Source organism: Cyprinodon tularosa, unplaced genomic scaffold, assembly GCF_016077235.1.
Source record: "Cyprinodon tularosa strain WSP-4 unplaced genomic scaffold, ASM1607723v1 ctg343, whole genome shotgun sequence".
Classification (NCBI taxonomy): domain Eukaryota; kingdom Metazoa; phylum Chordata; class Actinopteri; order Cyprinodontiformes; family Cyprinodontidae; genus Cyprinodon; species Cyprinodon tularosa.
Window position 1 is genome coordinate 727,086 of NW_024039056.1, and position 15,153 is coordinate 742,238.

Below are 15,153 nucleotides of genomic sequence, written 5' to 3' on the forward strand. Positions count from 1 at the left end.
AATATATATGGTGCAATTCTGTGACATGATTTGTAGTTTTCTCAACAGTACAGCTGTCTGATGGCGGTGGGGAAGAAGCTGTTTCGGAATCTGCTTGACCTGCATCGAATGCTGCAGAGCCTCTTCCCAGAGGGCATCAGGGAGAACAGTCCCTGGTGGGGGTGTGAGGGGTAATTGGTAATGTTACGGTCTCGGTACAGACAGTTCTGGGATGAAATGTAGTTTATGCTGGAAAGAGGAGCGCTGATGAACTTCTCTGCTGCTCTCGGACCTCCTCTGGGGGTCTGGAGATTATTTAGCAAAAATGATCTTTTATAAAATCAGGAATATTATGAACAACCCTAAAAATTCTCTTCAGAAGACTGAAAAACAGTTGCATGTCTGAGGTAAAACGTCTTCTCTAGATCTGCTGCAAGAATGACTGCGGCAGGAGATCCTTCCTGCCGACAGCAAATGACATCTACAATTAGCTGGAAAAAAACAACTGAATTAAAACAAGATTTTATTTTATTTTGGAAGCAAATATGTTTGAATTTAAATTTTTGTCCTACATGCATCATGGGTAGAGAAAGACTAACAGAGGACAACACAGTTAATGCATTATTTCCCAGGTAAAACACTGTTGGTTGCATCACCGGCTGGACATTCATGCAGCTGGTACAAGGAATTCAGAGGTAGGATGGTGGTATTTGATGGGGTAAACCTGGAAAGGATGTGACTGGGTGCTAGCAGTATTAAACAGCATTGTGACACATCACGGAGTCATGTCACAAAAGATACAAAAACTGTTTATGCATTGTTTTCTTTATTCGGAGACCAGACCACAAATGCACACCAAAGTTTTTAAACTGTTATTTGAAAACCCTTTTTATTAACTACATATCCAGGGGCGTAGCCAGAACATTTTTACAAGGGTGGCCAGGCAATAACTAATGTACACTCAGGGGGGTAGCCGAAAGTAGATAGGCACTAAAACCTCACGGTCATTCTGCACTGTTCCAACACGAAAATTAACAAGCGAAACATTCATATTTTCTAAATAAAGACAAACTATACTTTCCCACAGCTTTTGCTAACAAACAGAAAAATATATTCAAATATCCGTGCTTCCTAAATAAAAGGTATAGTGGATAAAATTCTTTCAGGTTTGAGTTTTGGGGGAACATCTTCTCCATTGTCATTACTTACCTACTTTTATCAATAATCATTCTGCATAAAATTGATATTTACAAGTACTAATATCTACATAAATTGATTATTTAATAAGTTTTTATTATAATAGTTGTTTATCTATGATTTCACTGAAGACTCCTAGATGACTTGCAGAGACACATCATTTTCTCTTTACCCCATAAAACACAAAATCAATTTCTGCTTGAATTCTGTACTTATCATTTTTAATGTTAGTAGTAATGTTGCATAATAAACCACAGAGTTTTTATTGTCAAGTAATTAATATATGAAAAATGTAAATGTTTTTAAATTCAAATATTCCACTTGAGATTATTACTGTTGTATTAGAGGGAAATAAATGGTAGTGGTGGCTGATGATTGACTAAGGGTGGCCATGGCCACCCCTGGCCCTCATCTAGCTCCGCCCCTGCATCTATATAATTGTGTTATAGTTAATTTAAAGTTGTTTGCTATATAAAATCCGAATAAAATAGACAACGTTGGTATGGTTGTGTTTTAACAAAATGTTAAAAGGATGCAGCGAATGCAGGGCAGTGGATGTTTAAAATTCTTGGTAAATAGCGGTTCCATCAATACTGCCCCCTATCGGCAGAGACAAGCCCCGCCCCGGCGATCAAGTACCCCTGTCAGCGAAGGGAAGCTGGGAGACCCGGAGGAACAGGAGCGGGCGTCGCCAGGGGATCAGCCGCTCCCGCGTTCGTCCGACCGACACTCAGCTATAGCTGCTTCCAGGCAGTGGTGGTGGAGGTGGTGATGATGGCGGCGGCTGTGGAGCGAGGAGGCGTTCGGGCTGCTTTCCTGAACCCTGGCAGCGGCAGCGGCGGACCCGCGCTGACAATGCCCCCGACCGGAGCGCTAGCCGGGGCTGTGGTCCTGGGCTCAGGATCCAGCAGTATGCCCGTCCCCATGAACCTCTTTGCAACCTGGGAAATAGACCGATCCTCTCCGAGCTGCGTTCCGAGGTAATAATTACAACTACTGTGTTGGAGTAAATACTACACAAGCCAAAATGTTTAAAATAAATAAAAGAAAACTTAATAAAATATAAATTGTTTAATTAACAACGCCCTCATTCGCCGTATTGTGAAACGGGGGAGAGGAGCTTCACATTCCCATAACACAGGCTAGCTAGCACGAAGCTAATGCTAAGCTACACGGCTAGCACCGTTGATGCTTCTTACTGTTTTGCCATTACTTTATTTCTATTTTTATTAGAAACATGTATTACTTAATGACTCGCAACTTTCAAAATAACACAGAATATACCCCCAAACATATCACACCCCCAATTCAATTTGTAAATATATTTATATTTTGGTCGTTATAACAAGCTAACTAAAGTTCTCAGAATTTATTTCTCAGAATTTAGTTTTTTTTTTTTTTTTTCTCATGCTGTATGTTCACTTTAGGCTTTTTTCATCAGATCATCAGAATGCATGTCACTTAATAGCATAACTGTCTATTAATACATTGACATGGAATCCGAGCAGATATCCTTTTCATCTTTTAATGCAGATCTCTATGATCTATGGAGCTGGCTGGCACTTCAAAGTCAACACATTCCGCTCTTAGTTTTACTGCAGATCCGCTCTTTTAGGTCATCTTTGCATCGCTTTGTCACTTACTGTGAATGCAAATGTCATGGTCCATCTGTTTTGTTTTAATGGTGCTGAATGCAGTAACATTCGATACCTTTGCGTTTGCATGGATCCTCAGTGAACATGCATTGCTGCCACCTGATCGGGAACCCTCTGGGGGGCTGTGGGTGCATTAATCAGCTTTGACCTAGATCTGCTTCGGATGGAAGTGGGCTTCCAAAAGGGGAGGGGTTTTCGCGTGTTTTTGTCTGTTTGCATGATGTTGTTTTGGTGTTTGCATGGGTATGCAGGTTTGAGTGGAGCTGTAGCAGATGAATGATACACCCACTTTTATCTCACATCAAAAAGCATGACATTGTATGATTGGTAAATAATATTTTCAGGGCTGCCAACTTTTCACCAAATCTTGGGGTGAGATTTTGAAATAGTTTGCACAGGAAACCCTGACAGGGTTAGATGAGTACAGGTGCAGTTATAGTTTGGAGGCTTTTAGAGGATTTAACTGAAACAAAGTGGCAAAATGTGGAATTTTTTTTATAACAATAACTATTTAACTTGTGAGCAAAGAATGAACTTAAACTGAAAAGCATCAGGTAAAGAGAAAACAAACCATTTAATGTGATCCTAATTTAAGCTTCATATTTCAGTAGGTATTTCTATATTTTCCTTTCAAGAACAGCTGTTTGCTTAACTTAAAAAAATGAAGAGACATAACCTCTGATTTTCTGTTAAATCAGGAAAAAAATAGATATTTTGCATAAAAGCATCACTGCAGTATTTAACAATATAAACGTCATTACACCATTTTCTAATATTGTGCAGCCCAGTTCCATTCCTTGTCTGAATTTTTGGTTTCTCTGGAAATTTATCCACTCCCTCCAGACTCAATTTTTTAAGCTTTGCAGCTGCTTGGTTGTGATAAATCAAATCTCAACATCGGCAATTAGTATCCTAAAAATCTCTTATTATGCATTCCTTTATTTCAAGGTAGGATTATAATTATGTTCTCCCTTTTAGCTTCTGTGTGCTGGAACAGAGTTATTTGCACATCTCTTGCAGTAAATACAACTTAAACAGTTATTATTTGTTATGGAAATCTAATGCTTCGCCTTGTTTCTCTTTGGGTAGTGTTGGTTTGCCACAATGCATCAAGGATAAAGGATATTCACATTTCTCTATTAATGCTACATGATGGTGCATTAATAGAGCCAGTCATACATGGTGCATTGATTTCTCATGTCCACTCCTGCATGACTTTTTCTTTTGCGGATAGTTTAGAACAAGCTCTATTAGAGAGAAATGTGTTTGAAAGAGGTGATAGATTTTTATTGATGTACAGTAAAAGCAAACCACTCGTTTCATAGAGAAAGACTGAAAGTAGTTGCATTTCTCAGGTTGCACAGGAGTAATGGTAATAGAGTAATAGTTAATGAGCTTGAGGGTTTATGAGACTGTTCATGTGGTTTTAAAATATTTATTGGAATTGATTTTAGACCTGGTGGCTTTAAAAATGGAGCACTTAATTATTTTTTAAAGTGACTTCTGTTGTATGTGGATTCAATGCTCTTAGAGATGGTCTATATGTATGAACACTTCTGCAAAGAGCCCAACCCACGGCCTGTTTTGGGGGATTTAGCCTTCGCATTCTTTCAAGGGTTGGGCTATTTTTCTGTGCAGCTGTTTGCTCCTTTGCTCCAGTAAATGTGGACGTCCAGCCTATTGAGTTGTTTCAAACGAAGACTTAAGAGCTGCTATTGGTTTGGTTGTTTATATGTATTTATTTGTTTTTACAAGGAGTGTTATACGCCTGACATCAGCCACAGCTGTGGATCATTAGTAAGTACCAGCTGGTTTTATTATCTCAAACTTGGCAATATTAAAATCACTGCTCTGCTTTTATGGACTCTGTCTGTTGGGGATTCCTGACAGTAATTCTGCTGACCCCACCCTTGGCACTGGGCCACTGTGTGACACCTTGTATAGGTGGGATCTCTTTGTGGAGCTCTTAACTTTTAGAGAAACTAAACCTAGGCGTGAGTTTCCTCCAGTTCTCAATTCCTGCACTTAAATCAGACGCCTGCTGCATTTTCTAGAACCACCAGTTTACATGTAAATTCTTTAATTTTTTTAATGCACTGGTTGATTAATATCCAACTCTGTAGGAGTCAAAAGCACACACTCATGTGGTTCATGTCGATCATAAAAAGGCTTTATCATGTCATTGAAAAGGCAGTATGACGAATGTGTGACTAAAGCTAGACTACGAGTTGCATCTGTTAATAAAGTCATCGTCTGTTAACTGTCAAGACTAGTTTCTGTCTACATTTTGTAAAATGGCTGCCCAAATATCAACATCCATATTAAGTCAAAAAGTCAAAAAAAGTCAAAAAGTGCAAAACAGGTGTAAAGTGACCGACAGTGCAGGTCGGAGTTGAGGGGGGGCAATGGCTTGGGGAATAATGCAAACCAGGTGAAAAGTGTCCGTCAGTGCAGGACGGAGTTGAGGGCGGCAATGGCTCGGGGGAAGAAACTGTTCTTGAGTCTGTTTGTCCTGATCCTCATTTGCCTGTAGCGCCTTCCAGAGGGCAACAGGTCAAACAGGGTGGAGCCAGGGTGGGAGCTGTCCTTGGAGATGGCCCTGGCTCTGCTGAGGCACCGGGTGGAGTAAATGTCTGCCAGGGAGGGGAGAGGGCGACCGATAATCCTCTGCGCCGCCTTTATCACCCTCTGCAGCCTCTCCCTGTCGGCAGCGGTGGAGCTGCCGAACCATACTATGATTGCAAACACTCAGATGGAAAATAAGTTGTCAAATGCTTGCATAAAAATCATACTTTATTATTTTGAAGTAAATGTCATAATTTAAAAGTCAGCCATTTTTTTTCATGTAAAGAGTGTATCTACCTTTTTAATATACCCTCCAAATTACCTGCTTATTATTTAGAAATCTATATTTTTGTACGATATACTAGCTTAAACCTATGCCTCACCTGAGATTAGAAATGTGTATATAAAAAAAATAATAATCCTTAAGAGTTAGCGTTCATTTCCACTTTAGTATATCAGTTGGCCTGGTCCATATTACTGATAATAAATCAGTAAAGTGCATCATACACTTTGACAGTTCTAAGATGTTCTCCTATGAATCAGACTGTTGTTTTGCTCCTGCAGTTCCACAATCTGAACATCCATAAAGGCATTAAAAGGCTTTCAGACATTTTCAAGCTGTAGTACTTTCTGGTCGCTATGGTAGCGTTAAACATGCCTTTAAAATCAGAAAGCATAAAAACAAAGTCCATGAAAACAGCTGCATAACTACTCCCAGTAGCAGTTATTCGGTGGGAGCCTTGTGTTTGCTGCAACGAGTGGATGTCACCTACTGTGTTTTGGCATACGTCAAGAATGAGACAACTTTTATTGTCATTTTGTCATATTGTCGTTTTGTATACACAAACGAAACAGACTTGGAAAATAAATCCGATTGAAATAATGGAGGTTATTTATTGAAACACCGACCAGGATTTTACACCAACACATTTTGCTGCTCTGTGGCGCTTTTGTGGACCACCTCCAGTTTTATGCAGGGATCCAGTATTTGGCTCCGTTTGGATGTAGCCTTAATCTGCAAATATGACTGTTAAATCTTCTGTCAACACCCACCGGGACTTAACGGAAGGTTTTTGCATTAGCAGTTTGCTGAAGTAGCAGGCGAGTTCTAGCTGTAACATGTTCCTCTACAGGATTATGTGGGCTGTTCCCTGCTGCAGAAATTTGATCAATTTTACTTGGATTTCAGGTTATTTGAGGATAAATGATTCCGCTTCGGGTTGCTATTGCCCAGGTGGTAAAGGAACCAGTACTTTAAACCGAGGTGTCAAATCACACGGAAATAAAGTAAACTGCAGCAACCAATTCAGACTCTTTGTCCAAGTTTGATTTTAGGACTTATTTGTTTTAGAAAATACAGCATTTGTGAGATCAAAGCAAAAGAGCAATTTTCATTATATTACAAATTTGAGTTGTTGTTTTTTTTTACCTCAGGGGCTGCATTTTTTTTCTTTGCCTTGCAAAAGTCCAAAAGAAAAGCAGATATAGCCTGAGAGATTACATTTTTTTGGTAATTTGTGCTGTTTTACAACTGTTTCTGGAGCCACCAATTAAATAGGAAGTTGATTAGTTACATAATCCTGTTGTAGAATGCAACACAGAAGTTTGGTAGTATTTCATAATCCATTTTAGTCACATTTTACCTAACTGAAAAATCTCTGCCAACAGCTAATCAATCTAAAATATTTTTCAAAAGCAAACCCTAACCTATCTGAATATTACAAGCAACCCAAACGTCTAATTTGGTGCATCCCTGTTTTTATTTAACTTCTATTTGAGAGACTTCTGTCGACTAGATTAGTTGTGAAAGCCTTGTCCTGAACAGGCTGCCTGGTGAAACAGTTGGACTTGACTTGTTTTGATTCCAGCACCCATGCCTGCCAGACTGCCACCTCCAATCTTACCAATGCCATGTGTTGTTGGTTTTGTTGCTTGTTTCTCTTTGGATGGATACATTTTTTTCTTTGTCTGCTGATTTTAACACAAAACCTTTAGAGAGTGTGCAGAGAAAAAAAGAAACATTAAAAACCAACATGCATACCCATATATCCCCCCTTGGGTTGCTGCTGATTAGCGCTGTAGTCATGCTGCTGTCTAGTTAAAGAGAACAAGAGAGATGTGGGATGAGGTTTATAACAATACTGTCTTTTCACATTAAAGATTAAGCCCTATTTGTGCTTTAATGTATTCAGAGGTGACCTCATTGAAATGGTTCCCTAAGTGAAAAACCGAACAAAAGAAAGAATTTGGCTCTAAAGTTGAAGCTCAAAGTGAAAAATAAACAAGACATTACTTTGTGCATTACATTTCTGTAGAGTGTTTTAGTGCAATCTTACAGTAGAGAGCAAGTAAGAAGTTCTCAATATTAATGAAATGCATCATACACTTTGATGTTGAACATATGAAGCACTGTTTGATACATGAAATAAGATATTCTTGTATTTCCTTTCATTTCTGTTGGATTTTCAACTATTAGCTACATTAGAGGAACCAGGAGCAGTTTTGCTGCTCCTCTTTTGTGCTTTTCTTGGGAAGAAAATCTGTTTTAGCAAGTTATATGTGTGAAAAGTGGAAATTGATATCTGCCAGGAAAATCCTGATAGAAAAGAGCTGAGTTTTTAGCTTTGCAATATAAACTAGAGGCTCTGTTATCTGCTCTGTAATCAAGCTGGCCTGCTTGTATCTGCGGTAAGGCAGGTGTTTGGTAATAAATTAGCCAACAGCACAATTTCAGAGGCCGGTACGATACTTATTAGTTTTATTGCAGCAACTGTATTCTGGAAGAAAAAGACAGTTTACCGAGTTAGAAGGTACATTTTCTTTTTTTAATATACCGGTACCCTTGTCGCAAACCCGTATGAGATGTTTTCCCAAATCTTGTTAAAAATTCTCCTGGTTAATTTTATTACTGTTTAAGTGATGTTAGATTAATAGTTTAGTTTTCAATCCATTAAATGGATTTAGAGAGTATAGATTATTTAAAGACACAAACTGGTTTAAATCTTATTCTTATTTGCATGTTAGACTCAGGAGAGTTTATTTAGCTTTCTTCTTGCTGATGTTTGTAGTTTTAAGTGAGCAAAGTGGACAAATGACAAGAAAAAGTCAGGCCTGGACTGAAGCAACATAGTTTGTTATAGGTCACCTGCATGCATCCATTGGTTAGGTATGGTTTCATATGCTTGGCCACTACATATATAACTGTCGGTAGGCCACTTCAGCTGTTCCTTTGTCCCCTTTGTTTATATTCCATTCAGTTTAATAATGAAGCTAAGCTGAAATGCTAATGTATGATAACATAAAATAAGACCTGCTTGTATATTTACCCCATCACCTCCTCAGTATTAAATTCATCCCAAGGCATGGAAATGGTTTGTCTTAGCAGGGGAGCTGCTCTAACCTCATTTCACAACAGGAAAAGAGAAGCTAGTAATCTGATGCTGGACACACAGACACTGTCTGCCTTAATCCTCTATTTCCTTTAGGAATCATAAAGAAGTCCTCATCAGCCGCCTCCACTGCTCTTCAGGACAGCGACACAGCTCTCCCTCAGTCTGAATCATGTTTGCAGGCTTTTGTTGCTACGGAACTAACTTATTAAAAGCAATTAGCAGGAGTCAAAACCAGCTCAGTGTTTCCATAATTTATTTTACGTAATGTATTTAGGCCTGTCAAAGTAAGAAATTTACTGTAGGATGATTTGTCAAAGAAATGATTGCAATGAAAAATAATGTCATTCAGTTTGGATACAAAGTGTTTCTACATTCCAGCTGTCACATTCAGCTTTGAAGCCAATTCCATCTTTGTTTTTCCAAATCTCAGATAACATTAGTCCGGCTTGCTGGTCGTCAATCATGAGGCTCTAATGCTACACTTGCTATGCTATGGAAACAATACGGGGAGGGCTGAGTGAGTGGAGACCATTACACTAGACTGAACCATTTTTTGTCATCCAGACTCTTTTGTAGAAAAAGACACAAGGAAAACAATCAAAAATTCAACTTTAATTATTGAACCTATTTTTTTTTAATTTAATAATGCATTTATAATAGGGATGGAATGGTTTATGAAAACCGTCCGAATCGTTTGGTTCGACTGTCTCGGTTCGGTTTTCCCATAGATGAAGCGTGTACAATCTAGAGCAGAAGGTGCGACCAAAGCCAACCACCAGTAGTAAACAAGAAGAAGAAGAAGCGAAGCAGCGTAGCCAGGTGCAGCAGAAACAAAAATCAGTTGTTGTGGAGATTTGTGTCGGAATGGTGAGTGGGAAATAACAGGAGTTGGAAGACGCGCCAGCAGCACTTTATAGGTCTGCTGTATGGGACCACTTTGCATTTAGAGTGACCTACGATGACGGCGGAAAGAAAGTTGTGGATAAAAGTGCAACAGTGTGCGAGTATTGTGCAACACGTTTTGTTTATGCTAACAGCAACATGACCAACATGTCAGGCTAACCCTGAAATCCCACATACTCCGTCAGCGCTCCGGCGCGCTCCAGACCGCCTGCACAAAGCAAAGCCTACAGGCTCCGCTGTGGCTCCCGTCCGCTCCGCTCTGAGTTCCTTGGAGATCGTAGAGGGCATGCGCGAGATGATTAAATTCAAAGCAGCAAAACATGCGGAAATGATCCAGGGTTTCTGCGGATCATTAAAAATAATTACAATTCATGATTTATTTATTTATTTTTTTCATTAATTTCATTACTTTTTATGGAATTTCGGGGTAACAACCAACATATACCGAACCTGAAACTGTGACCACGAAACCATGAACCGAACTGAACCGTGGATTTTGTGAACCGTTCCACCCCTGATTTATAAATATACTATATTTTTGTATTTCACCATTTTATGAAGAAAGTATAACTTCTATATTGCAAAGTGAATTTAGAGAATAAAAAATAATTCTTTAGTATTTTCAAAAATGCAAAAACACGTTGCAGTTTTCTGACATGAATTGAATGATCAGTCTGGTTTCCCAACTAAAGGTTCCACTTGGTTGCTTTGATATTTCTACCATAGGTTCTTAGTTTGTGCTTGTATTATTAGATTCTTCCCTAATGATAATCTTGAGCAAAAAAAAAGAAACTTTTTCATGCTTTTTGAAGAAAAGTCTAAAAAAAATGAAACAGAAAAGCAAATATTTGTTGATTGCAAAGTTATAAAAAATCCTTCTTAGAATTGCTTTTAGTTTTAAATTGTTAATTGAGCAGAAAACTATAATTCATTGTGTATTAATTGACCAACAAATATAAAAGTTACATTTGTATTAGCAAATTAATTGGCTTTCTGCTCAGGTAGACACGTTACTCATAGTTTGCCAAATTACGACCGCATTATACTAGTAAAGAGTGATGAATGGTTTACTTTGGCTTTTTCTCATCATGTATATCCATGCCTACACTAATTGGAAATTTTTCTAAAAGGGCAAAGTGAGGAAGACATCCAATAATCTTCTTTCAGCCAGCTGACTGGTGGTGTACAGCAGCAGGTGGTCAGTGTCAGAAACCGTTCATTCTACCTCTTTTTTCTTTTATCTCATTAAACTCTCTTCAAGGTGGAAGAATGTTCAGGCAGAAATCTTTAGTGGGTTCAACAATTTTTACACCCTATAGCTAAAAAGGACTGATGACTTCAGAAACCCATGGAGCTGATCAAATGAAGCTGGGTTTTTGCAACAGGTGACTGTTCCTTATTCAGCTGAACTAAAAATATTTAAAACAAAAAGCACTTCCCTAAAGGAAATCCGGAAACTGTTAATCACAGTCATATTTTCAGACATGCAGTAGCAGCATTTTGCATTACTTATTTAGAAGTATCCTGATCATGATAATAAATAAAAATTCATGTGGATTCAAATATCGTCAAAATATAAGGATCAAATTATTCAATCTGTCCCAGGATTAGAAATGTGGTTTTATCATCTTTTAGGATTTATTCATGAAAATTATAAAGATGTGCTTATAAAAGTAAGGTTCTTTCTTCTGATATATTAACATTTTTGGTTATGGTGATTTTAGTCCTTCCTATTTTTTTCTCCGTTCCAACATGCTGTTCACACACACTGTTAGCAGTCGACCAATCAACACTTAAACCCCGTTCTTCTTGCCTACTCCCACTCCCTAAAATGTGTCAAAATCCATCGGTTTCCTTCCCTGCTTTCCTGAAGAAGCAGGAATTTCCTTGGGAAACATTTTTGCATTCCTGAGAAGCGGAGATCCGGCTGTGCAGCCGTAGAGTGAACCACTTCAGGTTTTGTCTCCTCACTGTTGTCGACCAAGAACAAACTCTCAGGAAAGGGTTGCCAGAAGTGTTGAAAATGTTTGCTGAACTGGCCCATAGCCTTTTCTCAGGCGTAATGCGCATGTTGAATTCCACACAAGGGGGGATAAGTTTGTCCACTTTTCCTCTCCCCCGATTTGGACCTCTGAATAAAGGGAAAAGGCCAGATTTTCTATGTGGGCGGATTCTGGGGTTCCAGTTAGGGAAGAGATCTGAATTTCTGAACAAGCGAAGGAGGCAAAGACAATATCCTGTGATTAAACATTCTGAGAAATGTGTTTTTCTAGTTTTTGCTACATTCTCACATCGATAGATATCTTGTACAAAGATCTGATTGTCTTCTCCAATATTTTCTTCTTTATTTAACCATCCGTGGTCCCTGCAGATATGGCTTCACCCATGCTTAAAAAGAATTGTACTTTCTGGAGTGCAAGGATAAAAACTGAAACACGATTAATGGTATTGTTCTAAGTTTGGGACCTAACAGCCTTTAGAGGGTCGTTTTTTTAAATAGCTTTGGGCTTGATGCCCTCCATACTTTGTCTAATCACAGATTAAGTCCTCTGAACTGTCTGGAGTCCTGTTTCCACCACTCATCTCTCTTCAGTTTGTCCTCACTTGCTGTATTGAACCACCCCCGCTCCTGTGTTCGAGATAATGAAGCGCTGCGATTTTTACTTCATAGATTAAAATTTAAGACGGAGTCAAAACAATAATGAATTCCACCGGATTTAGCTGACACTGTTAAAGATATTATTGGCTGGTTCACTGAGGTTGAACTTTTTTTTTCTGCATGGATTGAGAGAAAAGCAAGTATCTCTGGAGAGCTTGGAGAGTAAATACAACCATTCCATTAGTCATTTGGAAATATCAGGCCTGGGGAGGTGAAGTGGAACGCATAGTCAGCAGGATAATTCAGGCTGCCATTGTTCATTCCTAATGGTACTGATGATACAGTTGGATTATATGCAGCAACTGTTTTATCACTGTTTATGAACGGCATTCTAAAGTGATTCATTTCAGGGGAACATTTTCTGCTGAAGGCATAAGACTCATAAAGGTAATAAGGCTTTAAAATGAGGGTAGTCTATCAGAGATTCTGGGCCCAGGTCTCACAGACAATTTTCCTTAAAGAACGGGCTTCTCTATATTACTGGTAATTGTTGAAGGAGGTTAACAAAAACAGCCAGTCGAGTAAATTCAGCTTTTGCCACATGAAAAGCCATTTCTAAAGATGTATTACCTCCACCAAGGAGCTTATGTTTTTAGTCAGGTTTGTTTGAGTGTGTGTCTGTCCGTCTTTGTACATGATAACTTGAAAAGTTCTGAACGGAATTTCATGAGATTTTTACCAAAGATGCACCTCAGTCCAAGCAATAATCCATTAAAATTGAAGGAAAAGGAATGATTTAAAGGATTCTTTAACATTATTTGGTGGGACAAGCCGTCCCCCTCTCCAAACCAGAGGGGGCAGCACTGACTATTGACAGCTTCAGCATCAGACTCAATGAAGTCCAGAAGTTTTATGCTGAAGACAAAAACACAGAAAAGGTGAGCCATGCCTCGCTCGAAATCTTGATCTGCTGATCAAACAAGAAAGCAGAGTGAATGAAGAAGGTGAGAGCAGAACAGACACCAGAGGCTGCAGACACACGCTGTGCCTAATTTAGAAACTTATCAAAGGATTTTAAGAAAATTGCTACCAATGGTGTGCCCATACCCAGGGGCAATTTGGTAATGATCCAGATCATGTGCAAGATTTAGTAAAAGGTATGAGACACAATATGGGGCAAAATTTTGCTGCTTTGCTTCAAGTGCTTTTCTAGATTTTATATTGTTGTCTGGATTGTAATTAGCTAAATTCTAGTTGCAATACAGGTAAACAAACAGGCATGTGGTTGAGGGAGTTAAAGGCCAGAATTAATCCTGTTTGAAGTTCTGCTGAGGCACCATATGTCAGCATGAAATATGAATAGTGAACCCCAGTGATCTTTCAGTCTGAATGTCAAAGACCAGCACCGATGTTTGCTTCTTTTCTCTTCATTTAGGTTTAGAAAAAAAGGTTTGTAGTTGTATCTGACACAGTTTAAAATCAGATGGAAGGATTTTTGTCATTTTGTTTTGAATTAAATGAAAATACCCTTTTTGCTTCCTCTGCTTTCTTGTCTGGGCTAACACATTGAAATGCAGTTTTTTCAAAATATTTTCTGCTGCTGCTCTGTAGGTGGATGTGATGATACTGAAAGGAAAGGGATGTTTAAGTCTGCTCATGTACTTGCAGGCTTTTCTTGACCCTTTCTCAATCCCTGTGGTGTTCCTTGACCCTCATTAGTGATCCGAATTGGATTGGATTGAGCAGGAGCAGAAGGTGTCTCCTCTGACCTGCTGTGGCTGGATATCTGGATACTCTATGCTGTGATGGAATTTTTTTTAAAGGGTGAACGTAAAGTTTTTTGGTTTGATGATGATAAACATGGGCTACGGTATAAATGCAGAATTGCAGCACCTTAGAATTGGATTAGCTGAAACCATTAGTATGTGGTCGTTCTGCTAGATTTCTTTTTTGCATGAGTATTTGCAGAAACTCAAAAGACTACAATTTGGACTCATGTTTGATTATTTAATATTGTGCCTGCATGGTCAAGCTTTTGTTAAATCTTTTGTTTTAATGTAACTTCTGTCTTTTTTTTTTTAAAGCACTATAAACTTTCTAGATTATATCTTATTAAATAACTGGCCAGTGTGTTGCTGTGGTCCTCGTTTTCTGTACCATACATAGTCAGATTTTGCTCCTTTAAGAAAAAAACCATCCTGAATAGAATAGTCGATGATTTTTGTAGACATAAAAATTCAGTAAATTTGACGAATGAAGTGGAAGCCATCTTTTTTTTTTTACTTTTTAAACTTTTGTGTTTTTTAAATATGTGTCCTTCACATCCTCTTTGATCTTTATATGTTTTCCACCAACCTTCATGTCAAAATAACCAATAAGTATTGTCCAAGTTTTTTATTTAATTAACTCTGCAAACTTAAATAATACACGTTTTAAAGTAAGAGGAATTTTTCTACATAAAAGTTTCAGGATTTACCTTGAGGCTGATCACTGCAGACCCTGTGCATGTTTCTATAACTAAGAAGTTGTTGAGGAGGAATTGTGTTTTATTTTGCCATGATGAAGCCTTGACATTGTCTCTAAGATATTTTCTGCATTTTCAGGATATATACCCTTTATTTTTCTGACTGTGGTGTGGTATCCTGCTGTTGATCTGGTACTCTGTGTCAACAACAGAGACCTGCTGACTTCATGGGTTTAAGGCTAGGAAGGAGACAAAAGAGATGTTAATCGCAGCAGTAATGACAACAAAAGGTGACATTCATTCTACTGAGTTCCTGAAAATTGCTGTCAAATTCCCCCTGGGTTGTGAATGCGCAACATGCTTGCATTGTCCAGGGCCTGACCTGCGATGATCGAAAAA

The 15,153-nt window shown here is 38.5% G+C and overlaps 1 protein-coding gene across 4 annotated transcripts in view; it reads left to right on the forward strand.

Moving 5' to 3' along the window:
- Window positions 1-1,807: 1,807 nt before the first annotated feature.
- The window catches only part of zmp:0000000755 (phosphofurin acidic cluster sorting protein 2), a 66,984-nt gene continuing 53,638 nt past the window's right edge, over window positions 1,808-15,153 (forward strand). For 3 of the 4 annotated variants that reach the window (XM_038294650.1, XM_038294651.1, XM_038294652.1), the window contains exon 1: window positions 1,808-2,156. In XM_038294650.1, coding sequence (XP_038150578.1) covers window positions 1,948-2,156 — 209 coding nt within the window. In that variant the 5' untranslated portion in view covers window positions 1,808-1,947. The remainder of the gene's footprint in view (window positions 2,157-15,153) is intronic. The other variant, XM_038294653.1, reaches the window with a different exon arrangement.